Source organism: Petromyzon marinus, chromosome 74, assembly GCF_048934315.1.
Source record: "Petromyzon marinus isolate PM22_M1 ecotype Great Lakes invasive population chromosome 74, UKy_Petmar_22M1.pri1.0, whole genome shotgun sequence".
Lineage (NCBI taxonomy): Eukaryota > Metazoa > Chordata > Hyperoartia > Petromyzontiformes > Petromyzontidae > Petromyzon > Petromyzon marinus.
The window spans coordinates 9,891,191-9,917,517 of NC_133740.1; the positions used below are offsets into that span (position 1 = coordinate 9,891,191).

The window sequence follows — 26,327 nt, forward strand, 5'->3', positions numbered from 1 at the left end:
ATACCCCCCCCCCACATCCCCATCCCCCCCTAGCCCCCACCCATACCCCCCCCCCCGACAGCCCCCCACTAGCCCCCGCCCAACCCCGCCCCCGGACATTGCCCCGCCCCCGGACATTGCCCCGCCCCCACTATTGCCCCGCCCCCACTATTGCCCCGCCCCCACTATTGCCCCGCCCCCACTATTGCCCCGCCCCCACTATTGCCCCGCCCCCACTATTGCCCCGCCCCCACTATTGCCCCGCCCCCACCATTGCCCCCGCCCCTCCCGCCATTGCCCCCGCCCCCTTCACCGGAAGTGGAATCTGTGAACTTCCGGTCCGGGTGAGAATCTTTGGAGCGCTGAAGCCACGTCGGGTGAAGAAGTTATCCTGTTGACGACACCACGTGACGTGATTTATATACATTTTATTATTACTATATACACTATTATATATACATTATTACTATATACACTATTATATATACATTATTATTACTATATACATTATTATATACATTATTACTATATACACTATTATATATTCATTATTATTACTATATACACTATTATATATACATTATTATTACTACTATATACACTATTATAACTACATTATCACTATATACACTATTATATACATTAATATTACTATATACACTATTATATACATTATTACTACTATATTCACTATTATATACATTATTATTACTATATACACTATTATATATACATTATCACTATATACACTATTATATATACACACCACGTGACGTGATTTACATACTTTATTACTATATATACTTTATTATTACTATATACACTATTATATACATTATTACTATATACACACTATTATATATACACACCACGTGACGTGATTTACATACTTTATTACTATATATACTTTATTATTACTATATACACTATTATATACACATTTATTATATATACACTATTAATATATACACAATTATGTACACACAATACTTATATACACAGCGTCATATATACACTATTATTATATACACAATACTTATACGCAATTATTATATACACAACGTGATATATATACAATAGTTACATACACAACGATATATTGTGCAATGTTTTATATATTATATATAACGATATATACACAATGTTACGCATAACGTTATATACACAATGCTATGCATAACGCTATATACAGAATGTGGTACACAGTGATATAAACTATGTGATGCTGTATATCCATTGTTATACACAATGCCGTACACAACGGTATACACAGTGGTGTACACAACACAACTTATATACACAATGTGATACATAACGTCTATACATAAATAGCATTATACACGATGGCTATACACAACTGATATACACAATGTGACACAGATATATAATGTGTGGTACATAATGATGCAATGTGATACATAACGTCTATACACAATAGCGTTATACACGATGGCTATACACAACCGATATACACAATGTGACACACAACGATCTAGAGTGTGTGATACATAGTGACATAATGTTATACACAACGCCTATACATAAATAGCGTTATACACGCTGGATATACACAACTGATATACACAAACACAATGTGACACAACAATATATGTGTGGTACATAAATGATACACACAATGTGATACATAACGTCTATACACAATAACGTTATACACGATGGCTAACTTACATACACAATGTGGACACACAGATATACCATACATACACACACAGACACTCATACACAACGTTACACACACACACTCTCCCAACGTTACACTTTGTGTACGTCACACAATGATCACAGAGCCACGTCACCCCCTGTCGCTGTCACGTGGTTCTGGTGGGCAAGCAGGTGGTGCAGTGCTTAGGGCCACCCCGGCGGTGATCCCCTAGGTCGACTCAGCCTCAAAATATTGACCTGCTGACGGTGTTGTGTCGCGAGACGTGGCCCACTGGGGAGACAAAGGCGGCCGGGAGTGGTAGCTCGTCACTCACCCCTCCCCGTCCCCGGCATGCATAGGGCGCTACTGCCGCTGCTACTCGCTACTAACAACAGAACTTGCCCCCCTGACAGTCTTGTTCGAGGCTACACGGGTGATCTTTGTGTGTTGCACGTGCGTGTGTGCACGCGTGTGCGTTGTGCAGTAAAACATCGCCACTGGCGGGGAGAGAGACAAAGGCGGCCGGGCGTGGTGGTGGTGGTGGTTGCTGGCCATCCACCCCCCTCTGTGTGTGCCCACAGTGCCGGTAGCCTTCATATCATGCTGCTGCTGCTGCTCCTCGGCTACTAACAGCACTTGCCCCGACGGTCTGTCAAGGCTACACTAGGGCACCTTTGTCTTTGTGTGTGTGTACACGTGTGTGTGTGTGCCAGGCGTGTGTGTGTGCCAGGCGTGTGTGTGTGTGTACCAGGCGTGTGTGTGTGTGTACCAGGCGTGTGTGTGTGTGTGTGTACCAGGCGTGTGTGTGTGTGCGTGTACCAGGCGTGTGCGTGTACCAGGCGTGTGTGTGTGTGTGTACCAGGCGTGTGTGTGTACCAGGCGTGTGTGTGTGTGTGTGTACCAGGCGTGTGTGTGTGTGTGTGTACCAGGCGTGTGTGTGTGTGTGTGTACCAGGCGTGTGCGTGTACCAGGCGTGTGTGTGTGTGTGTACCAGGCGTGTGTGTGTACCAGGCGTGTGTGTGTGTGTGTGTACCAGGCGTGTGTGTGTGTGTGTACCAGGCGTGTGTGTGTGTGTGTACCAGGCGTGTGTGTGTGTGTGTACCAGGCGTGTGTGTGTGTGTGTGTACCAGGCGTGTGTGTGTGTACCAGGCGTGTGTGTGTGTGTGTACCAGGCGTGTGTGTGTGTGTACCAGGCGTGTGTGTGTGTGTGTACCAGGCGTGTGTGTGTACCAGGCGTGTGTGTGTGTACCAGGCGTGTGTGTGTGTGTACCAGGCGTGTGTGTGTGTGTGTACCAGGCGTGTGTGTGTGTACCAGGCGTGCGTGTAAACATCGCCAATGCTGGTGGAGAGAGACAAAGGCGGCCGGGCGTGGTGGTGGTGGTGGTGGTTGCTGGCCACCCATCCCCTCCTGTGTGTGCCCACAGTGCCGGTAGCCTTCATATCGCCGCCGCCGCCGGGGCAATTTGCCGGCAGCATTTTGGCCCGGCAGCCTTATTCGAGGCTACCCGTGGCTGCACGGGCCTCGGCGCGTGGCCTCGGCATGCACCCAGCCTGGCACGCGGTGTGAACGTCGTCCCCGACCCGGGGATTTTGCTTGGCACGGCCATTGACCCGCTTCGGGAGAGAAATCCGTAAGAGCGAGTATGCCGCTGGCAGGCGTTCGCTTTTTTTCCCATCCACGCAAGGCTGTAATTGTTATAAATATATTTGGCGGGGGGGGGGGGGGGGACATACACACACATCCCCCTCCCCCCCCCATCTCCCCCCCCCCCCCCAATATTGAAATGAGTTAAACGATGACGTCACCCTGCTGCTCTATTTAAGACCGGGAGTCAAGCGGAGAGGGCTTTACCATTCTGGCGAATTGCCCGATGATGATGATGCTGGGGATGTATTTACCAGCGAAACGTCACAGTGCTACTCAAACTGCGAATGTTGTGGATTCACTCTTCAACAACACCACCGGTATGGGGCTAAAGTGGTGAACTCATTTTGCCTTTTGTCAACGCGACACTTTATTTTTGCCGATTGGCCGTGTCGGGTGGTGGAGGGTTACGACACATTTATAAATAAACGCGATCTAACCCCAAAAAAAACCTTTATGATGAATAATATTGGTCGCGAAAGACTTCTACGTGTTAAACCATTCAAAATACGCTAAAAAATGCCACCCCCGCCCCCCCCCCAAATATATTGCTATAACATAGATTTATGTTGATATGATTGTGGTTATGGTTGTATTTAATTGATCCCTAATCTCTAACCACTACATACGATGAAACAAGAAAAAGGGAAAAAAAATAAAAAGGTAAAACAACAATAACACTATAATCTTAGTTTTTTTCGGTAAAGTCACGTTGAAGGGAAACAACAAAATAATAAAATATATATAACAATAAAAAATTCTCACGACGTTTCGACCATAACTCAAACGGTCGTCTGAGTTATGGTCGAAACGTCGTGAGAAATTTTTTATTGTTTTATATATATTTTATTATTTTGTTGTTTCCCTTCAACGTGACTTTACCGAAAAAACTAAGAATATGAATTACTGCAGTCACGAAAGCTTTAAATCAAAACAATAACACTCTTGGACATTATCGTGAAAATTTTTTTTTAAAAGACCATCCTATGTGTTAGTGAATTTTTTTTTAAATATATTTTTTAGTCAAGAAATTCGTTTTCAAATTTCGATTTTTTTTATTTTTCCTGGGGGGGGTGGGGGGGGGACCCCCTGGAAGATTTGGTCCCCACCAATGTGACCTCCATGGCTACGGCCTTGCATCCACGTAATCATTTGTGGAGCAGACGGATTCCTACGAGCCCGTGATGGATGTGTAAATCCATCAAGTGGGACCCCCACCCCCTCTGAAGTGATAACGGTCCCACGTGGAGTTCGGTTCCCTGGCCTCCCCCTAGGTCGACTCGGCCTTAAGCGCTGCGGAGACAAAGGCGGTAAGGGCGTGCTGCTCGCCAACTGCACTTGCCCCGGAAACGGGCTGCCTTAGGCCACACGGGGGGTCTTTGCGTTGGTCATTGATGGCACCTGTGTGTGTGTGTGTGACACTTGTGTGTGTGTGTGACACCTGTGTGTGTGACACCTGTGTGTGTGTGACACCTGTGTGTGTGTGACACCTGTGTGTGTGTGTGTGACACTGTGTGTGTGTGACACGTGTGTGTGTGTGACACCTGTGTGTGACACCTGTGTGTGTGACACCTGTGTGTGTGTGTGACACCTGTGTGTGTGTGAGACACCTGTGTGTGTGTGACACGTGTGTGTGTGTGACACCTGTGTGTGACACCTGTGTGTGTGACACCTGTGTGTGTGACACTGTGTGTGACACCTGTGTGTGTGACACTGTGTGTGTGACAGTGTGTGTGACACCTGTGTGTGTGACACTGTGTGTGTGACACCTGTGTGTGTGTGAGACACCTGTGTGTGTGTGAGACACCTGTGTGTGTGTGACACGTGTGTGTGTGTGACACCTGTGTGTGACACCTGTGTGTGTGACACCTGTGTGTGTGACACTGTGTGTGTGTGTGACACCTGTGTGTGTGACACTGTGTGTGTGTGTGACACTGTGTGTGTGTGAGACACCTGTGTGTGACACTGTGTGTGTGTGACACTGTGTGTGTGATACTGTGTGTGTGACACCTGTGTGTGTGTGTGACACTGTGTGTGTGTGATACTGTGTGTGTGACACTGTGTGTGTGACACCTGTGTGTGACACTGTGTGTGTGACACCTGTGGGTGTGTGACACTGTGTGTGTGACACCTGTGTGTGTGACACTGTGTGTGTGTGTGACACCTGTGTGTGTGAGACACCTGTGTGTGTGTGACACCTGTGTGTGTGACACCTGTGTGTGTGTGTGACACTGTGTGTGTGTGACACTGTGTGTGTGACACTGTGTGTGTGACACCTGTGTGTGTGTGACACTGTGTGTGACACCTGTGGGTGTGTGACACTGTGTGTGTGACACCTGTGTGTGTGTGTGACACTGTGTTTGTGTGTGTGACACTGTGTGTGTGACACACCTGTGTGTGTGTGACACCTGTGTGTGTGACACTGTGTGTGACACCTGTGTGTGTGTGACACTGTTTGTGTGACACCTGTGTGTGTGTGTGACACCTGTGTGTGTGTGACACCTGTGTGTGTGTGTGACACCTGTGTGTGTGTGACACCTGTGTGTGTGTGACACTGTGTGTGTGTGACACTGTGTGTGTGACACTGTGTGTGTGTGTGTGACAGCTGTGTGTGTGTGTGTGACACCTGTGTGTGTGTGACAGCTGTGTGTGTGTGACAGCTGTCTGCATGACACCTGTGTGTGTGTGTGACACTGTGTGTGTGTGACACTGTGTGTGTGACACTGTGTGTGTGACACTGTGTGTGACACTGTGTGTGTGTGACACTGTGTGTGTGACACTGTGTGTGTGTGTGACAGCTGTCTGCATGACACCTGCCCCGTCTCGACAGGCGACCGCTCTCTGTGCTTCGCTCCGTTTCAAACGCGAGATCGCGGTGCGGTTTCAAAAATAAAAATAAAGCATGCTGAAACATAACAACATCATCGCCTGCCTCGGATTGTTCAATGCCGCTCACTCACTCTGCTTTCGAACTGCACCCCTCTGTGCATGGATCATTGTTCATGACTCGGCGACTCTGAAGCGTAGCGATTCACGTTGGTGCCGTTACCTGGCCACGTGTAGTGTCGCCTACCCACGTGTGTGTCACCTACCCACGTGTAGTGTCGCCTATCCACGTGTAGTGTCACCTACCCACGTGTAGTGTCACCTACCCACGTGTAGTGTCGCCTATCCACGTGTGTGTCACCTACCCACGTGTGTGTCACCTACCCACGTGTAGTGTTACCGACTGACGTGTACTGTCACCTACCCACGTGTAGTGTCACCTACCCACGTGTAGTGTCGCCTATCCACGTGTAGTGTCACCTACCCACGTGTAGTGTCACCTACCCACGTGTACTGTCACCTACTCACGTGTAGTGTCACCTACCCACGTGTAGTGTCGCCTATCCACGTGTAGTGTCACCTACCCACGTGTAGTGTCGCCTACCCACGTGTACTGTCACCTACCCACGTGTACTGTCACCTACCCACGTGTACCTCACCTACTCACGTGTACCTCACCTACCCACGTGTAGTGTCACCTACCCACGAGTACCTCACCCACCCACGTGTACCTCACCTACCCACGAGTACCTCACCTACCCACGTGTACCTCACCCACCCACGTGTACCTCACCTACCCACCCACGTGTAGTGCCACCTACCCACGTGTATCTCGCCTACCCACGTGTACCGTCACCTACCCACGTGTACCATCATCTACCCACGTGTAGTGTCACCTACCCACGTGTACTGTCACCTACCCACGTGTACCTCACCCACCCACGTGTACCTCACCTATCACGTGTGCTTCACCTACCCACGTGTACCGTCACCTACCCACGTGTATCTCGCCTACCCACGTGTCCCTCACCTTCCGCAAGATCCTGCATGGACTGCCTTCGACTCTGTCACCTCCCCGCGTAGTCATCGTCAGGGTCGGGATCGAACCCACGACCTCCTGCATACCAGGCGAGGTCGTCAACATCTCATAGCCACCGTGATGATGATGAGAGAGAGACACAGACTCCAAATCTACAGCAGCAGCAGGCGTCAGGGTCGGGATCGAACCCACGACCTCCTGCGTACCAGGCGAGGTAGTCAACATCTCCCAGCCACCGTGATGATGATGAGAGAGAGAGAGACAAACTCCACATCTTCAGCAGCAGGCATTGTCAGGGTAGGCATCGAACCCACGACCTCCTGCGTACCAGGCGAGGTAGTCATCTCTCCACAGCTTCAGCTGTAGACGCTCTCGATATGAAAGAGTTTAAAGAGCGGTTAACAATTTCGGGGCGATTTCACGATCGGAACTGTCATTTGGAGTGCAGGAGGCAGGCGAAATCCGATGAGCTATGAAGCTCTTGATTCCCACAGATGGACAGTAAACAACAATGACGACAAACTAACAACAAACAATGAAGACAAACAAAATAACACAACAACATGCAATAACAGCAAACGCTAAGACCAAGAAACACAACACTATAACAAACACAATAACAAACTTAATAACAAACAAACTCAACACTAAGAAACAATAACAACAACAAACACAACAACAACCACAGGTGTGAGAAGCATACTAACGGGAAGCAAATCGCTTGGGAAAAAATATATAATTCATGAAGTTTCACATTTTTGTATTGAGGTGAGGTACACGTGAGTAGGTGAGGTACACGTGGGTGGGTGACACTACACGTGGGTAGGTGACGGTACACGTGGGTGGGTGAGTCTATGGGCAGTGTTGGGCCTATGGGCAGTGTTGAGTCTATGGGCAGTGTTGAGTCTATGGGCAGTATTGAGTCTATGGTGCAGTGTTGAGTCTATGGTGCAGTGTTGAGTCTATGGTGCAGTGTTGAGTCTATGGGCAGTGTTGAGTCTATGGGCAGTGTTGAGTCTATGGGCAGTGTTGGGTCTATGGGCAGTGTTGAGTCTATGGGTGGTGTTGAGTCTATGGTACAGTGTTGAGTCTATGGGCAGTGTTGGGTCTATGGGCAGTGTTGAGTCTATGGGCAGTGTTGAGTCTATGGGCAGTGTTGGGTCTATGGGCAGTGTTGAGTCTATGGGCAGTGTTGGGTCTATGGGCAGTGTTGGGTCTATGGGCAGTGTTGAGTCTATGGGCAGTGTTGAGTCTATGGGCAGTGTTGGGTCTATGGGCAGTGTTGAGTCTATGGGCAGTGTTGAGTCTATGGTGCAGTGTTGGGTTGATGGTGCAGTGTTGAGTCTATGGGCAGTGTTGGGTCTATGGGCAGTGTTGAGTCTATGGTCGAGTGTTGAGTCTATTGGCAGTGTTGAGTCTATTGGCAGTGTTTAGTCTATGGGCAGTGTTGAGTCTATGGGCAGTTTTGGGTCTATGGGCAGTGTTGGGTTGATGGTGCAGTGTTGAGTCTATGGGCAGTGTTGAGTCTATGGTCAGTGTTGAGTCTATGGGCAGTGTTGAGTCTATGGGCAGTGTTGAGTCTATGGGTAGTGTTGAGTCTATGGGCAGTGTTGAGTCTATGGGCAGTGTTGAGTCTATGGGCAGTGTTGAGTCTATGGGCAGTGTTGGGTCTATGGGCAGTGTTGAGTCTATGGTGCAGTGTTGGGTTGATGGTGCAGTGTTGAGTCTATGGGCAGTGTTGAGTCTATGGGCAGTGTTGAGTCTATGGGCAGTGCTGAGTCTATGGGAGTGTTGAGTCTATGGGCAGTGTTGAGTCTATGGTGCAGTGTTGAGTCTATGGGCAGTGTTGAGTCTATGGGCAGTGTTGAGTCTATGGGCAGTGTTGGGTCTATGGGCAGTGTTGAGTCTATGGGCAGTGTTGAGTCTATGGTGCAGTGTTTAGTCTATTGGCAGTGTTGAGTCTCTGGGCAGTGTTGAGTATATGGGCAGTGTTGAGTCTATGGGCAGTGTTGGGTCTATGGGCAGTGTTGAGTCTATGGGCAGTGTTGAGTCTATGGGCAGTGTTGAGTCTATTGGCAGTGTTGAGTCTATGGGCAGTGTTGGGTCTATGGGCAGTGTTGGGTCTATGGGCAGTGTTGAGTCTCTGGGCAGTGTTGAGTATATGGGCAGTGTTGAGTCTATGGGCAGTGTTGAGTCTATGGGCAGTGTTGAGTCTATGGGCAGTGTTGGGTCTATGGGCAGTGTTGAGTCTATGGGCAGTGTTGGGTCTATGGGCAGTGTTGGGTCTATGGGCAGTGTTGAGTCTATCGGCAGTGTTGAGTCTATGGGCAGTGTTGGGTCTATGGGCAGTGTTGGGTTGATGGTGCAGTGTTGAGTCTATGGGCAGTGTTGAGTCTATGGGCAGTGTTGAGTCTATGGGCAGTGTTGAGTGTATGGGCAGTGTTGAGTCTATGGGTAGTGTTGAGTCTGTGGGCAGTGTTGAGTCTATGGGCAGTGCTGAGTCTATGGGCAGTGTTGAGTCTATGGTGCAGTGTTGAGTCTATGGGCAGTGTTGAGTCTATGGTGCAGTGTTGAGTCTATGGGCAGTGTTGAGTCTATGGGCAGTGTTGGGTCTATGGGCAGTGTTGAGTCTATGGGTGGTATTGAGTCTATGGTACAGTGTTGAGTCTATGGGCAGTGTTGGGTCTATGGGCAGTGTTGAGTCTATGGTCAGTGTTGAGTCTATGGGCAGTGTTGGGTCTATGGGCAGTGTTGAGTCTATGGGCAGTGTTGGGTCTATGGGCAGTGTTGGGTCTATGGGCAGTGTTGAGTCTATGGGCAGTGTTGAGTCTATGGGCAGTGTTGGGTCTATGGGCAGTGTTGAGTCTATGGTGCAGTGTTGGGTTGATGGTGCAGTGTTGAGTCTATGGGCAGTGTTGAGTCTATGGGCAGTGTTGAGTCTATGGGCAGTGCTGAGTCTATGGGAGTGTTGAGTCTATGGGCAGTGTTGAGTCTATGGTGCAGTGTTGAGTCTATGGGCAGTGTTGAGTCTATGGGCAGTGTTGAGTCTATGGGCAGTGTTGGGTCTATGGGCAGTGTTGAGTCTATGGGCAGTGTTGAGTCTATGGTGCAGTGTTTAGTCTATTGGCAGTGTTGAGTCTCTGGGCAGTGTTGAGTATATGGGCAGTGTTGAGTCTATGGGCAGTGTTGGGTCTATGGGCAGTGTTGAGTCTATGGGCAGTGTTGAGTCTATGGGCAGTGTTGGGTCTATGGGCAGTGTTGAGTCTATGGGCAGTGTTGGGTCTATGGGCAGTGTTGGGTTGATGGTGCAGTGTTGAGTCTATGGGCAGTGTTCAGTCTATGGGCAGTGTTGAGTCTATGGGCAGTGTTGAGTATATGGGCAGTGTTGAGTCTATGGGTAGTGTTGAGTCTATGGGCAGTGTTGAGTCTATGGGCAGTGTTGAGTCTATGGGCAGTGCTGAGTCTATGGGCAGTGTTGAGTCTATGGTGCAGTGTTGAGTCTATGGGCAGTGTTGAGTCTATGGTGCAGTGTTGAGTCTATGGGCAGTGTTGAGTCTATGGGCAGTGTTTAGTTTATTGGCAGTGTTGAGTCTCTGGGCAGTGTTGAGTATATGGGCAGTGTTGAGTCTATGGTGCAGTGTTGGGTCTATGGGTAGTGTTGAGTCTATGGGCAGTGTTGAGTCTATGGGCAGTGTTGGGTTGATGGTGCAGTGTTGGGTCTATGGGCTGTGTTGAGTCTATGGGTAGTGTTGAGTCTATGGGCAGTGTTGAGTCTATGGTGCAGTGTTGAGTCTATGGGCTGTGTTGAGTCTATGGGTAGTGTTGAGTCTATGGGCAGTGTTGGGTCTATGGGTAGTGTTGGTTCTTCACCAGAGGCTACAACCTTAATTTGAAGCTCTTGTGACTGTTTTAAAGGGTTTGAAATGGGTGTAGCCCAAGGGTCATAAAGAAGTTGGCGGGGCTAGTGATGTTAATGTGATAAATTAGCGTGATGTTAATGTGATCAATTAGCATTTCACTGTTAGAACGCAGACCGGCTATGTGAACGTGAAAGATTAGCGTGTTGTTAATGTTTAAAGGAAGAGCGGTGCTACAGTTAACAGTCACTAATGAAATTTCTAACCACACCTCCCGACCCTAGGCCCAACAAAATGGCCACCCACCAAAGGCCTACCCCCTCCTCGCCGCCGCTGCTTCTCCTTCTGCTGCTGCCCGCCCTGAGCCTCGGCGTCGGGGGAGACGGCCCAGGCGAGCGTGGGGGGCCCGAGGAAGCATCGGTGGTGTCCTCGGGGCATTGCGTTCGCTGCTGTGCCTCCGGCACGCCGCCACCCATCCAACTCAACCTGGCTATCCTGAGGGGTAAGATTACTGTGAATGTGGAGCGGTTAGCGCTACGCAGCGCTACGAACCTGGCGACCCGGGTTCGATTCCCGCTCACGGCCAACACCAGGTGACGATTATTTTTAACCGCTTCTGGGCCTCCCCTAGGCCTCAAATGAGTTACCTGGTGCTGTGTTGTGTGGTAAACATCGCCACTGGGGAGACAAAGGCGGCCGGGGTCTGGTGCTGGCCACCTACCCCGTCGTGTGCCGTTCCGGCCTTCATAGGTGCTCGCTAACAGCACTTGCCCCTACAGTTTGTTAAGGCTACACGGGGGATCTTTGTCTTTGTAGCGCGTGCAGGGGGCTACCTCTACTTATGGACATTCGACTTATGAACTTTCAGAGGTAGGAACAAAACCTGCCCCCCCCCCCCATACGGCAGTAAGTTCAACAGCCCCGCGCAATCGATGGCAGTGGTGGTACCTACACCTGCAGAACGTGAAGAAGCAGTGGCATCTACATCTGCAGAACGTGAAGAACCAGTGGCATCTACATCTACAGAACGTAAAGAGCCAGTGGCATCTACATCTGCAGAACGTCAAGAACCAGCGGCATCTACATCTGCAGAACGTCAAGAACAAGTGGAATCTACATCTGCAGAACGTGAAGAACCATTGGCATCTACATCTGCAGAACATGAAGAACCATTGGCATCTACATTTGCAGAATATGAAGAAAAAGTGTCATCTACATCTGCAGAACGTGAAGAACCAGTGGCATCTACATCTGCAGAACGTGAAGAACAATTGGCATCTACATCTGCAGAACCTGAAGAACCAGTGGCATCTACATCTGCAGAACGTCAAGAACCAGTGGAATCTACATCTGCAGAACGTGAAGAACAATTGGCATCTACATCTGCAGAACGTGAAGAACCATTGGCATATACATTTGCAGAATGTGAAGAAAAAGTGGCATCTACATCTGCAGAACGTGAAGAACCAGTGGCATCTACATATACAGAACGTGAAGAACCAGTGGCATCTACATCTGCAGAACGTGAAGAACCATTGGCATCTACATCTACAGAACGTGAAGAACCATTGGCATCTAAATCTGCAGAACGTGAAGAACCAGTGGCATCTACATCTACAGAACGTGAAGAACCATTGGCATCTACATCTGCAGAACGTGAAGAACCAGTGACATCTACATCTGCAGAACGTGAAGAACCAGTGGCATCTGCATCTGCAGAACGTAAAGAACCAGTGGCATCTACATCTGCAGAACGTGAACAACCAGTGGCATTTACATCTGCAGAACGTGAAGAACAATTGGCATCTACATCTACAGAACGTGAAGAACCATTGGCATCTACATCTGCAGAACGTGAAGAACCAGTGGCATCTACATCTACAGAACGTGAAGAACCATTGGCATCTACATCTGCAGAACGTGAAGAACCAGTGGCATCTACATCTGCAGAACGTGAAGAACCAGTGGCATCTGCATCTGCAGAACGTAAAGAACCAGTGGCATCTACATCTGCAGAACGTGAACAACCAGTGGCATCTACATCTGCAGAACGTGAACAACCAGTGGCATCTACACCTGCAGAACGTGAACAACCAGTGGCATCTACATCTGTAGAACGTGAAGAACCAGTGGCATCTACATCTGCATAACGTGAAGAACCAGTGACATTTACATCTGCAGAACGTGAAGAACCAGTGGCATCTACATCTGTAGAACGTGAAGAACCAGTGGCATCTACATCTGCAGAACGTGAAGAACCAGTGGCATCTGCATCTGCAGAATGTAAAGAACCAGTGGCATCTACATCTGCAGAACGTGAACAACCAGTGGCATCTACATCTGCAGAACGTGAACAACCAGTGGCATCTACACCTGCAGAACGTGAACAACCAGTGGCATCTACATCTGTAGAACGTGAAGAACCAGTGGCATCTACATCTGCAGAACGTGAAGAACAGGTGGGCGGGCGGGTGGGTGGGTGAGTGATTGGGTAATTGAGTGAGTGGATGGATGAAGTGGGTGGATGGGTGAGTGAGTGGTTGGGTCAATGGGTGGATGGGTGAGTGGGTGGATGAGTGAGTGAGTGGGTGGATGAGTGGGTGGATGGGTGAGTGAGTGGTTGGGTGGATGAGTGAGTGGGTGGATCAGTGGGTGGATGGGTGAGTGGGTGGATGAGTGAGTGAGTGGGTGGATGAGTGGGTGGATGAGTGAGTGAGTGGTTGGGTGGATGAGTGGATCAGTGGGTGGATGAGTGAGTGGGTGGATCAGTGGGTGGATGAGTGAGTGGGTGGATGAGTGAGTGGGTGGATCAGTGGGTGGATGAGTGAGTGGGTGGATGAGTGAGTGAGTGGGTGGATCAGTGGGTGGATGAGTGAATGAGTGGGTGGATGAGTGAGTGGGTGGATGAGTGAGTGGGTGGATCAGTGGGTGGATGAGTGGGTGGATCAGTGGGTGGATGGGTGAGTGAGTGGTTGGGTGGATGAGTGAGTGGGTGGATCAGTGGGTGGATGGGTGAGTGGGTGGATGAGTGAGTGAGTGGGTGGATGAGTGGGTGGATGGGTGAGTGAGTGGTTGGGTGGATGATTGGATCAGTGGGTGGATGAGTGAGTGGGTGGGTGGATCAGTGGGTGGATGAGTGAGTGTGTGGATGAGTGAGTGGGTGGATGAGTGGGTGGATCAGTGGGTGGATGAGTGAGTGGGTGGATGAGTGAGTGAGTGGGTGGATCAGTGGGTGGATGAGTGAATGAGTGGGTGGATGAGTGAGTGGGTGGATGAGTGAGTGGGTGGATCAGTGGGTGGATGAGTGGGTGGATCAGTGGGTGGATGAGTGAGTGAGTGGGTGGATGAGTGGGTGGATGAGTGGGTGGATGAGTGAGTGGGTGGATCAGTGGGTGGATCAGTGGGTGGATGAGTGGGTGGATGAATGAGTGAATGGGTGGATGAGTGGGTGGGCAGTTGGGTCTGGTGGGTTGTACCGTACTACTGTGGGGCACCGGTGCCGTGTGTCTGTCCCGTGCGTGCCACAGGCGACGTGGGCGAGAAGGGCAAGCACGGAGTGGGGGGCCGCAGGGGTCCTCCCGGCCGGACCGGGGTCAGGGGTCACATCGGAGCCAAGGGGAATCGCGGCGAGCCGGGACCCCCCGGGATGCCCTGCAAGTGAGAGACCCCCAGCCACCCAACCACTCGATCCTTCACTCACCCACCCGTTCACTGACTCACTCCTTCACTCACCCACCCGTTCACTGACTCACTCCTTCACTCACCCACCCGTTCACTGACTCACTTGTTCACTCACCCACCCGCTCACTGACTCACTCGTTCACTCACCCACCCGTACACTGACTCACTCATTCACTCACCCACCCGTTCACTGACTCAATCCTTCATTCACCCACCCGTTGACTGACTCGCTCGTTCACTCACCCACCCGTTCACTGACTCACTCGTTCACTCACCCACCCGTTCACTGATTCACTTGTTCACTCACCCATCCGTTGACTGACTCACTCGTTCACTCACCCACCCGTTCACTGACTCACTCGTTCACTCACCCACCCGTTCACTGACTCACTCGTTCACTCACCCACCTGTGCACTGACTCACTCGTTCACTCACCCACCCGTTCACTGACTCACTCGTTCACTCACCCACCCGTTCACTGACTCGTTTACTCACCCACCCGTTCACTGACTCACTCGTTCACTCACCCACCCGTTCACTGACTCACTCGTTCACTCACCCACCCGTTGACTGACTCACTCGTTCACTCACCCACCCATTCACTGACTCACTCGTTCACTCACCCACCCGTTCACTGACTCAATCCTTCACTCACCCACCCGTTGACTGACTCACTCGTTCACTCTCCCACCCGTTCACTGACTCACTCGTTCACTCACCCACCCGTTCACTGACTCAATCCTTCACTCACCCACCCGTTGACTGACTCGCTCGTTCACTCACCCACCCGTTCACTGACTCACTCGTTCACTCACCCACCCGTTCACTGACTCACTCGTTTACTCACCCACCCGCTCACTGACTCACTCGTTCACTCACCCACCCGTTCACTGACTCACTCGTTCACTCACCCACCCGTTGACTGACTCACTCGTTCACTCACCCACCCGTTCACTGACTCACTCGTTCACTCACCCACCCGTTCACTGACTCACTCGTTCACTCACCCACCCGTTCACTGACTCACTCGTTCACTCAACCACCCGTTCACTGAGTCACTCGTTCACTCACCCACCCGTTCACTGACTCACTCGTTCACTCACCCACCCGTTCACTGACTCAATCCTTCACTCACCCATCCGTTCACTGACTCACTCGTTCACTTACCCACCCGTTCACTGACTCACTCGTTCACTCACCCACCCGTTCACTGACTCACTCGTTCACTCACCCACCCGTTCACTGACTCACTCCTTCACTCACCCACCCGTTCACTGACTCACTCGTTCACGCACCCACCCGTTCACTGACTCACTCGTTTACTCACCCACCCGTTCACTGACTCACTCGTTCACTCACCCACCCGTTCACTGACTCACTCGTTTACTCACCCACCCGTTCACTGACTCACTCGTTCACTCACCCACCCGTTCACTGACTCACTCCTTCACTCACCTATCCGTTCACTGACTCACTCGTTCACTCACCCACCCGTTCACTGACTCACTCGTTCACTCACCCACCCGTTCATTGACTCACTCGTTCACTCACCCACCCGTTCACTGACTCACTCGTTCACTCACCCACCCGTTCACTGACTCACTCGTTCACTCACCCACCTGTTCACTGACTCACTTGTTCACTCACCCATCCGTTCACTGACTCACTCGTTCACTCACCCACCTACCCGGTCACTCACCCACCTGTCTACTCAATGATTCACCCTCTCACCCATTCAATAACCCAACCGTTCACCCACCCACTCACCCAACCGTCCACCAACCTGTTCACTCACCCACCCACCCACCCGTCCACCCACCCACCAACCTGTTCACTCACCCACCCACCTACTCAATGATTCACTCTCTCACCCATTCAATCACCCACCCGTCAACCCACCCACGCACCCACCCACCCGTCCACTCACCCACCCACCCACCCACCCGTCCACCCACCCACCCACCCACCAACCCGTTCACTCACCCACCCACCCACCTATTCAATGATTCACCCTCTTACCCATTCAATCACCCACCTGTCCACCCACCCACTCACCCACCCACCCACCCGTCCACCCACCCACTCACCCACCCACCCACTCGCCCACCCACCCACTCGTCCACCCACGCACTAACCTGTTCACTCACTCACCCACCCACCTACCTACTCAATGATTCACCCTCTCACCCATTCAATCACCCACCCACCCACCCGTCCACTCACCCACCCACCAACCTGTTCACTCACCCACCCACCTACTCAATGATTCACCCTCTCACCCACTCACCCACCCACTCACTCACCCACCCACTCACCCACCCACCCACCAACCCGTTCACTCACCCACCCACCCACCTATTCAGTGATTCACCCTCTTACCCATTCACTCACCCACCTGTCCACCCACCCACTCACCCACCCACCCACCCGTCCACCCACCCACTCACCCACCCACCCACTCGCCCACCCACCCACTCGTCCACCCACGCACTAACCTGTTCACTCACTCACCCACCCACCTACCTACTCAATGATTCACCCTCTCACCCATTCAATCACCCACCCACCCACCCGTCCACTCACCCACCCACCAACCTGTTCACTCACCCACCCACCTCAATGATTCACCCTCTCACCCACTCACCCACCCACTCACTCACCCACCCACTCACTCACCCACCCACCAACCTGTTCACTCACACACCCACCTACCTACTAAATGATTCACCCTCTCACCCATTCAATCACCCACCCACCCACTCACCCACCCACCCACAAACCTGTTCACTCACCCACCCACCTACCTACTTAATGATTCACCCTCTTACCCATTCAATCACCCACCCGTCCACCTACCCACTCACCCACCCACCCACCCACCCGTCCACTCACCCACCCACCCACCCGTCCAACCACCCACCAACCTGTTCACTCACCCACCCACCTACCTACTCAATGATTCACCCTCTCACCCATTCAATCACCCACTCACCCACCCACTCACCCACCCACCAACCTGTTCACTCACCCACCCACCTACCTACTCAATGATTCACCCTCTCACCCATTCAATCACCCACTCACCCACCCACTCACCCACCCACTCACCCACCCACCAACCTGTTCACTCACCCACCCACCTACCTACTCAATGATTCACCCTCTCACCCATTCAATCACTCACCCGTCCACCTACCCACTCACCCACCCACCCACCCACCCGTCCAACCACCCACCAACCTGTTCACTCACCCACCCACCTACCTACTCAATGATTCACCCTCTCACCCATTCAATCACCCACTCACCCACCCACTCACCCACCCACCAACCTGTTCACTCACCCACCCACCTACCTACTCAATGATTCACCCTCTCACCCATTCAATCACCCACTCACCCACCCACTCACCCACCCACCAACCTGTTCACTCACCCACCCACCTACCTACTCAATGATTCACCCTCTCACCCATTCAATCACCCACCCATCCACCCACCCACTCACCCACCCACCCACCCGTCCACCCACCCACCAACCTGTTCACTCACCCACCCACCTACCTACTCAATGATTCACCCTCTAACCCATTCAATCACCCACTCACCCACCCACTCACCCACCCACCAACCTGTTCACTCACCCACCCACCTACCTACTCAATGATTCACCCTCTCACCCATTCAATCACCCACTCACCCACACACTCACCCACCCACCCACCAACCTGTTCACTCACCCATCCACCTACCTACTCAATGATTCACCCTCTCACCCATTCAATCACCCACCCGTTCATCCACCCACTCACCCACCCACCCACCCGTCCACCCACCCACCCACCAACCTGTTCACTCACCCACCCACCTATTCCATGATTCACCCTCTCACCCATTCAATCACCCACCCGTCCACCCACCCACTCACCCACCCGCCCACCCACCCACCCGTCCACTCACCCACCCACCCACCCACCCGTCCACTCACCCACCCACCAACCTGTTCACTCACCCACCCACCTACTTACTCAATGATTCACCCTCTCACCCATTCAATCACCCACTCACCCACCCATCCACCAACCTGTTCACTCACCCACCCACCTACCTACTCAATGATTCACCCTCTCACCCACCCACTTACCCACCCACCCACCCACCAACCTGTTCACTCACCCACCCACCTACCAACTCAATGATTCACCCTCTCACCCATTCAATCACCCACCCGTTCATCCACCCACTCACCCACCCACCCGTCCACTCACCCACCCACCCGTCCACCCACCCACCAAACCTGTGCACTCACCCACCCACCTACCTACTCAATGATTCACCCTCTCACCCATTCAATCACCCACTCACCCACCCACTCACCCACCCACCAACCTGTTCACTCACCCACCCACCTACTCAATGATTAACCCTCTCACCCATTCAATCACCCACTCACCCACCCACCCACCAACCCGTTCACTCACCCACCCACCTATTCAATGATTCACCCTCTCACCCATTCAATCACCCACCCGTTCATCCACCCACTCACCCACCCACCCGTTCTCTCACCCACCCGTCCACTCACCCACCCACCCGTCCACTCACCCAACCACCCACCCGTCCACCCACCCACCAACCCGTTCACTCACCCACCCATCTACCTACTCAATGATTCACCCTCTCACCCATTCAATCACCCACCCGTCCACCCACTCACCCACCCACCCACCCACTTACCCACCCACCCACTTACCCACCACTCACCCCCCCCCCCCACCCACTCACCCCCCCCCCACTTACCCCCCCCACCCCCCACCCACTCACCCCCCCACCCACCCACTCACCCAACCACCCACCCACTTACCCACCCACCCCCCCACCCACCCACCCACTCACCTCACCCACCCACAAACAAACCCCCTCCCCACCCTCCCCCCCCCACCCACCCCCCCCAGGCCCCGCCACGCCGCCTTCTCGCTGGGCCGACGCTCCCCGCTCCACTCGGCCAACGGCTCGGCAGCGTCGCCGCTGCCCTTCGACTCGGCCGCCGTGGCCGTCGGGGGCAGCGTGGACCTCGCTGCGGGCGCCTTCACGTGCGCCGAGGCCGGCGTCTACCACGTGAGCCTCACGGTGCACACGTGGAACGCGCGCGAGACGTACGCGCACGTCATGCGGAACGGGAACCCCACGGCCGTTCTCTACGCTCAGCCCAGCGGGCGCAGCGTCATGCAGAGCCAGAGCCTGCTGCTGCCCCTGCAAGTGGGAGACCGGGTGAGTGGGTGGGTGGGTGGGTGGGTGAGTGGGTGGGTGGGGGTGAGTGGGTGGGTGGGTGGGTGAGTGGGTGGGTGGGTGAGTGGGTGGGTGAGTGGGTGGGTAGTGAGTGGTGAGTGGGTGGGTGGTGAGTGGTGAGTGGGTGGGTGGGTGAGTGGGTGGGTGAGTGGGTGGGTAGGTGAGTGCTGAGTGGGTGAGTGGTGAGTGAGTGGGGGAGTGGGTGGTGAGTGGGTGAATGGGTGGTGAGTGGTGAGTGGGTGAGTGGGTGGTGGGTGAGTGGGTGGTGGTGGGTGGGTGGGTGGTGAGTGGGTGGTGAGTGGTGGGTGAGTGGTGGGTGGTGAGTGGGTGGGTGAGTGGGTGAGTGGGTGGTGAGTGGTGGGTGAGTGGGTGAGTGGGTGGTGGGTGAGTGGGTGGTGGTGGGTGGGTGGGTGGTGAGTGGGTGGTGAGTGGTGGGTGAGTGGTGGGTGGTGAGTGGGTGGGTGAGTGGGTGAGTGGGTGGTGAGTGGTGGGTGAGTGGGTGGTGGTGGGTGGTGAGTGGTGGGTGGTGAGTGAGTGGTGAGTGAGTGGGTGGTGAGTGGGTGGTGAGTGGTGGGTGAGTGGTGGGTGGTGAGTGGGTGGGTGGTGAGTGGGTGGTGAGTGGTGGGTGAGTGGGTGGGTGGGTGGGTGAGTGAGTGGGTGAGTGGGTGGGTGGGTGAGTGGTGAGTGGGTGAGTGGTGGGTGGGTGGTGAGTGGGTGAGTGGTGAGTGGGTGAGTGGTGAGTGAGTGGGTGGTGGGTGGGTGGGTAGGTGAGTGGTGGGTGAGTGGTGGGTGGGTGAGTGGTGAGTGAGTGGGTGGTGGGTGGGTGGGTGGGTAGGTGAGTGGTGAGTGGTGGGTGAGTGGTGGGTGGGTGAGTGGTGAGTGGTGGGTGGTGAGTGGTGAGTGGGTGGGTGAGTGGGTGGGTGAGTGGGTGGGTGGGTAGGTGAGTGGTGAGTGGGTGAGTGGTGAGTGAGTGGGGGAGTGGGTGGTGAGTGGGTGAATGGGTGGTGGGTGGTGAGTGGTGGGTGGTGAGTGAGTGGTGAGTGGTGAGTGAGTGGTGAGTGAGTGGGTGGTGAGTGGGTGGTGAGTGGTGGGTGAGTGGTGGGTGGTGAGTGGGTGGGTGGTGAGTGGGTGGTGAGTGGTGGGTGAGTGGTGGGTGGTGAGTGGGGTGGGTGAGTGGGTGAGTGGTGGGTGAGTGGGTGGTGGTGGGTGGTGAGTGAGTGGTGAGTGAGTGGGTGGTGAGTGGGTGGTGAGTGGTGGGTGAGTGGTGGGTGGTGAGTGGGTGGGTGGTAAGTGGGTGGTGGTGAGTGGGTGGTGAGTGGTGGGTGAGTGGTGGGTGGTGAGTGGGTGGGTGGTGAGTGGGTGGTGGTGGGTGGTGAGTGATGAGTGAGTGGTGAGTGGGTGGTGAGTGGGTGGTGAGTGGGTGAGTGGGTGGTGAGTGGTGGGTGAGTGGTGGGTGTCTGGTGAGTGGTGAGTGAGTGGTGGGTGAGTGGTGGTGGGTGGTGAGTGAGTGAGTGAGTGGTGGTGGGTGGTGAGTGAGTGAGTGGTGGATGAGTGGTGGGTGAGTGGTGGGTGAGTGGTGGGTGAGTGGTGGTGGGTGGTGAGTGAGTGAGTGGTGAGTGGTGGGTGAGTGGTGGGTGGTGGTGGGTGGTGAGTGAGTGGGTGAGTGGTGAGTGGTGGGTGGTGAGTGAGTGGTGGGTGAGTGAGTGAGTGGTGGGTGAGTGGGCGGTGAGTGGTGGGTGAGTGGTGGGTGAGTGGTGAGTGAGTGAGTGGTGGGTGAGTGGTGAGTGATTGGTGGGTGAGTGGTGGGTGGTGGTGGGTGGTGAGTGGGTGAGTGGTGAGTGAGTGAGTGAGTGGTGGGTGAGTGAGCGGTGAGTGGTGGGTGAGTGGTGGGTGAGTGGTGAGTGAGTGGGTGAGTGGTGAGTGAGTGGTGGGTGAGTGGTGGGTGAGTGGTGAGTGAGTGAGTGGTGGGTGAGTGGTGAGTGAGTGGTGGGTGAGTGCGCGGTGAGTGGTGGGTGAGTGAGTGGGTGCGTGAGTGGATGAGTGGTGGGTGAGTGGTGAGTGAGTGAGTGTTGGGTGAGTGGTGGGCGAGTGGTGGGTGAGTGAGTGGTGGATGAGTGGTGAGTGAGTGGTGGGTGATGAGGGGCGAGTGGCACTGGTGTGTGTGTACCCGCGGTGTGTGTGTGTGTTGCTCACTGTGTGTACGTGCGGCGTGTGTGTATGTGTGGTGTGTGTGTGCGTGTTGCTCACTGTGTGTACGGGCGGTGTGTGTGTATGTGTGGTGTGTGTGTGTTGCTCACTGTGTGTACGTGTGGTGTGTGTGTGCTCACTGTGTGTGTGTGTGTACGTGCGGTGTGTACGTGTTGCTCACTGTGTACGTGCGGTGTGTGTTGCTCACTGTGTGTACGTGCGGTGTGTGTACGTGCGGTGTGTGTGTACGTGCGGTGTGTGTGTACGTGTTGCTCACTGTGTGTACGTGCGGTGTGTGTGTGTGTGTACGTGCGGTGTGTGTGTGTGCTCACGTGTTCCACAGCTGTGGGTGAGACTTCACGATGGCGACCGACCGAACGCGATATTTGGCGACGATTCGGACCTCTACATCACCTTCAACGGACATATGGTGCAGCCTCTACCGTCATAGACACCACATCACGTGACACAACACACACCATGCAGATACTACATCACGTGACACAACACACACCATGCAGATACTACATCACGTGATAACACACACACACCATACAGATACTACATCACGTGACACAACACCCACCATACAGATACTACATCACGTGACACAACACACCCCATGCAGATACTACATCACGTGATAACACACACACCATACAGATACTACATCACGTGATAACACACACACCATGCAGATACTACATCACGTGACACAACACACACCATGCAGATACTACATCACGTGATAACAACACACACCATACAGATACTACATCACGTGACACAACACACACCATGCAGATACTACATCACGTGACACAACAACACACACCATACACATCACGTGACACAACACGCACCATACACATCACGTGACAACAACACACACCATACACATCACGTGACACAACACACACCATACACATCACGTGACACAACACACACCATACACATCACGTGACAACACACACCATACACATCACGTGACACAACACACACCATACACATCACGTGACACAACACACACCATACACATCACGTGACACAACACACCATACACATCACGTGACACAACATACACCATACACATCACGTGACACAACAAACACCATACACATCACGTGACAACAACACACACCATACACATCACGTGACACAACACACACCATACACATCACGTGACAACAACACACACCATACACATCACGTGACACAACACACACCATACACATCACGTGACACAACACACACCATACACAGCACGTGACAACAACACACACCATACACATCACGTGACACAACACACACACCATACACATCACGTGACACAACAAACACCATACACATCACGTGACACAAAACACACCATACACATCACGTGACAACAACACACACCATACACATCACGTGACACAACAAACACCATACACATCACGTGACACAACAACACACACCATACACATCATGTGACACAACAACACACACCATACACATCACGTGACACAACACACACCATACACATCACGTGACACAACACCATACACATCACGTGACACAACACACACACCATACACATCACGTGACGCAACACACACCATACACATCACGTGACACAACAACACACACCATACACATCACGTGACACAACACACACCATACACATCACGTGACAACACACACCATACACATCACGTGACACAACACACACCATACACATCACGTGACACAACACACACCATACACATCACGTGACACAACACACACCATACACATCACGTGACACAACACACACCATACAGATCACGTGACACAACAAACACCATACACATCACGTGACACAACACCATACACATCACGTGGACAACACACACACCATACACATCACGTGACGCAACACACACCATACACATCATCGTGACACAACAACACACACCATACACATCACGTGACACAACACACACCATACACATCACGTGACACAACACACACCATACACATCACGTGACACACACACACATACACATCACATGACACAACACACACCATACACATCACGTGACACAACAACACACACCATACACATCACGTGACACAACAACACACACCATACACATCACGTGACACAACAACACACACCATACACATCACGTGACACAACAAACACCATACACATCACGTGACACAACACACACCATACACATCACGTGACACAACAACACACACCATACACATCACGTGACACAACACACACCATACACATCACGTGACACAACAACACACACCATACACATCACGGCAAACCCCTAGGCCCCACCTGCGTTTCTCGACAGCAAAAAAATTGAACGGACGCGAGAAAAAATTCCGTGGTCCTCCAACGGGAGAGAAATATATTAATCAGCTCAGCAAAGCATCAACAACAACAACAACCAACAACAACAACCAGTTGGACGTGTGGGGGTGGAACAGTCGGAGCGCATCTTTGACATCTCTGGGCGCGTTCCGCTGAGCCGAGTGGGACGCGCGAGACGTGGCACACGGAGAGCCTCAAGCTGCCAGCGGTGTCCCTCTCATCATCATCGTCGTCATCACCACGGTGGCTAGGAGATGTTGACTACCTCGCCGGGTACGCAGGAGCTCGTGGGTTCGATCCCTACCCTGACGACGCCTGCCGCTGTAGATTTGGAGTCTGCGTCTCTCTCTCATCATCATCATCGTCATCATCACGGTGGCTATGAGATGTTGACTACCTCGCCTGGTACGCAGGAGGTCGTGGGTTTGATCCCCACCCTGACGACGCCTGCCGCTGTAGATTTGGAGTCTGCGTCTCTCTCTCTCTCATCATCATCACCACGGTGGCTATGAGATGTTGACTACCTCGCCTGGTACTACAGGAGCTCGTGGGTTCGATCCCTACCCTGACGACGCCTGCCTCTGTAGATTTGGAGTCTGCGTCTCTCTCTCATCATCACGGTGGCTAGGAGATGTTGACTACCTCGCCGGGTACGCAGGAGCTCGTGGGTTCGATCACCCACCCTGACGATGCCTGCCGCTGTAGATTTGGAGTCTGCGTCTCTCTGTCATCATCATCACCACGGTGGCTAGGAGATGTTGGCTACCTCGCCTGGTACTACAGGAGCTCGTGGGTTCGATCCCTACCCTGACGACGCCTGCCGCTGCTGTAGATTTGGAGTCTGCGTCTCTCGCTCTCTCTCCGTGTGGTCGCGTGGATTCCTCTCGGGGTCCTTCGGATCTCTGCCCCTACCGCGTTCTGAATCGACGTCACCACCGCGCGTTTCAGTGTATTTGGGCCGCCACCGTGAATTTCCACGCGATGACGATGGCGACGGCGATGACGATGATGACGACGATGACGACGATGACGACGATGATGATGATGATGACGATGATGACGACGATGACGACGATGATGACGATGATGACGATGATGACGACGACGACGATGATGATTAAGCCGCTCCGTTGAGCCGCGACCATTGGTCATGGCCCAGGGTTCGCTTCCGAAAAAAAGGCTCCTTACACAGCGACTCGATGGGGGGGGCCTTCCACCTGCTGGAATAAAAATGTAGTCTAGTTTATCGCTTGGCGCCTCTCCGATCCATGCCGTTCTGCCGCTCTATCGTGATTATCGGTGGCGGTTTTGTTTTTTTCATTTTTCGTTTGCTGGGCCCAACCGCCTCGATATAGGATCACAGAACTCGGGCAATTGTTTGTTGGTTGATTTGAGTGGTGAGGGGGGTGGGGGGAGGAGGAGAGGGGGGAGGAGGGTGAGTGAGAGGAGGGAGGGGAGGAGGAGGGGAGGAGTGGAGGGGGGGAGGGAGGGTTAGAGGAAGGAGGGAGGAGGGGAGTGGAGGGAGTGGAGGAGGGGGGGAGGAGGGGGAGGAGTGGAGTGGAGGAGGAGGGGGGGAGTGGAGGGGAAGGAGCATCCTCGCCACCACCACCACCCTCGCCACCACCACCACCCTCGCCACCTCCACCCTCGCCACCACCACCACCACCCTCGCCGCCACCCTCGCCACCACCACCACCACCACCCTCGCCGCCACCACCACCACCCTCGCCACCACCCTCGCCGCCACCACCACCACCACCGTCGCCGCCGCCGCAGCTTCAGAGGAAGTGGAAGATTCGCTTCTTGAG

The 26,327-nt window shown here is 53.2% G+C and overlaps 2 protein-coding genes across 2 annotated transcripts; both read left to right on the plus strand.

Moving 5' to 3' along the window:
• The first annotated feature begins 287 nt into the window (after positions 1 to 287).
• LOC116957443 (complement C1q tumor necrosis factor-related protein 1-like) lies at positions 288 to 25,763 on the plus strand. Its single transcript, XM_032979585.2, has 5 exons — positions 288 to 323; positions 11,294 to 11,511; positions 14,537 to 14,666; positions 19,646 to 19,961; positions 22,510 to 25,763. Exons 2-5 carry the CDS (start codon positions 11,304 to 11,306, stop codon positions 22,615 to 22,617), a joined length of 762 nt encoding a protein of 253 aa, XP_032835476.2. The 5' UTR covers positions 288 to 323; positions 11,294 to 11,303; the 3' UTR covers positions 22,618 to 25,763.
• LOC142907099 (uncharacterized) lies at positions 1,228 to 7,675 on the plus strand. The gene is made up of 3 exons (XM_076056171.1): positions 1,228 to 1,242; positions 2,310 to 2,862; positions 2,895 to 7,675. Exons 1-3 carry the CDS (start codon positions 1,228 to 1,230, stop codon positions 3,275 to 3,277), a joined length of 951 nt encoding a protein of 316 aa, XP_075912286.1. The 3' UTR covers positions 3,278 to 7,675.
• Positions 25,764 to 26,327: the final 564 nt, after the last annotated feature.

Bases quoted from the DNA above. Each gene is read 5' to 3' on its own strand.
- LOC142907099 (XM_076056171.1), top strand. The intron at 2,863-2,894 runs GTGTGTGTACCA...TGTGTGTACCAG, and splicing joins TGTGTGTGTGTACCAGGCGT to GCGTGTGTGTGTGTGTACCA.
- LOC116957443 (XM_032979585.2), top strand. From the start codon at position 11,304: ATGGCCACCCACCAAAGGCCTACCCCCTCCTCGCCGCCGCTGCTTCTC. The intron at 14,667-19,645 runs GTGAGAGACCCC...CACCCCCCCCAG, and splicing joins CCCCCCGGGATGCCCTGCAA to GCCCCGCCACGCCGCCTTCT. The intron at 19,962-22,509 runs GTGAGTGGGTGG...CGTGTTCCACAG, and splicing joins CCCTGCAAGTGGGAGACCGG to CTGTGGGTGAGACTTCACGA.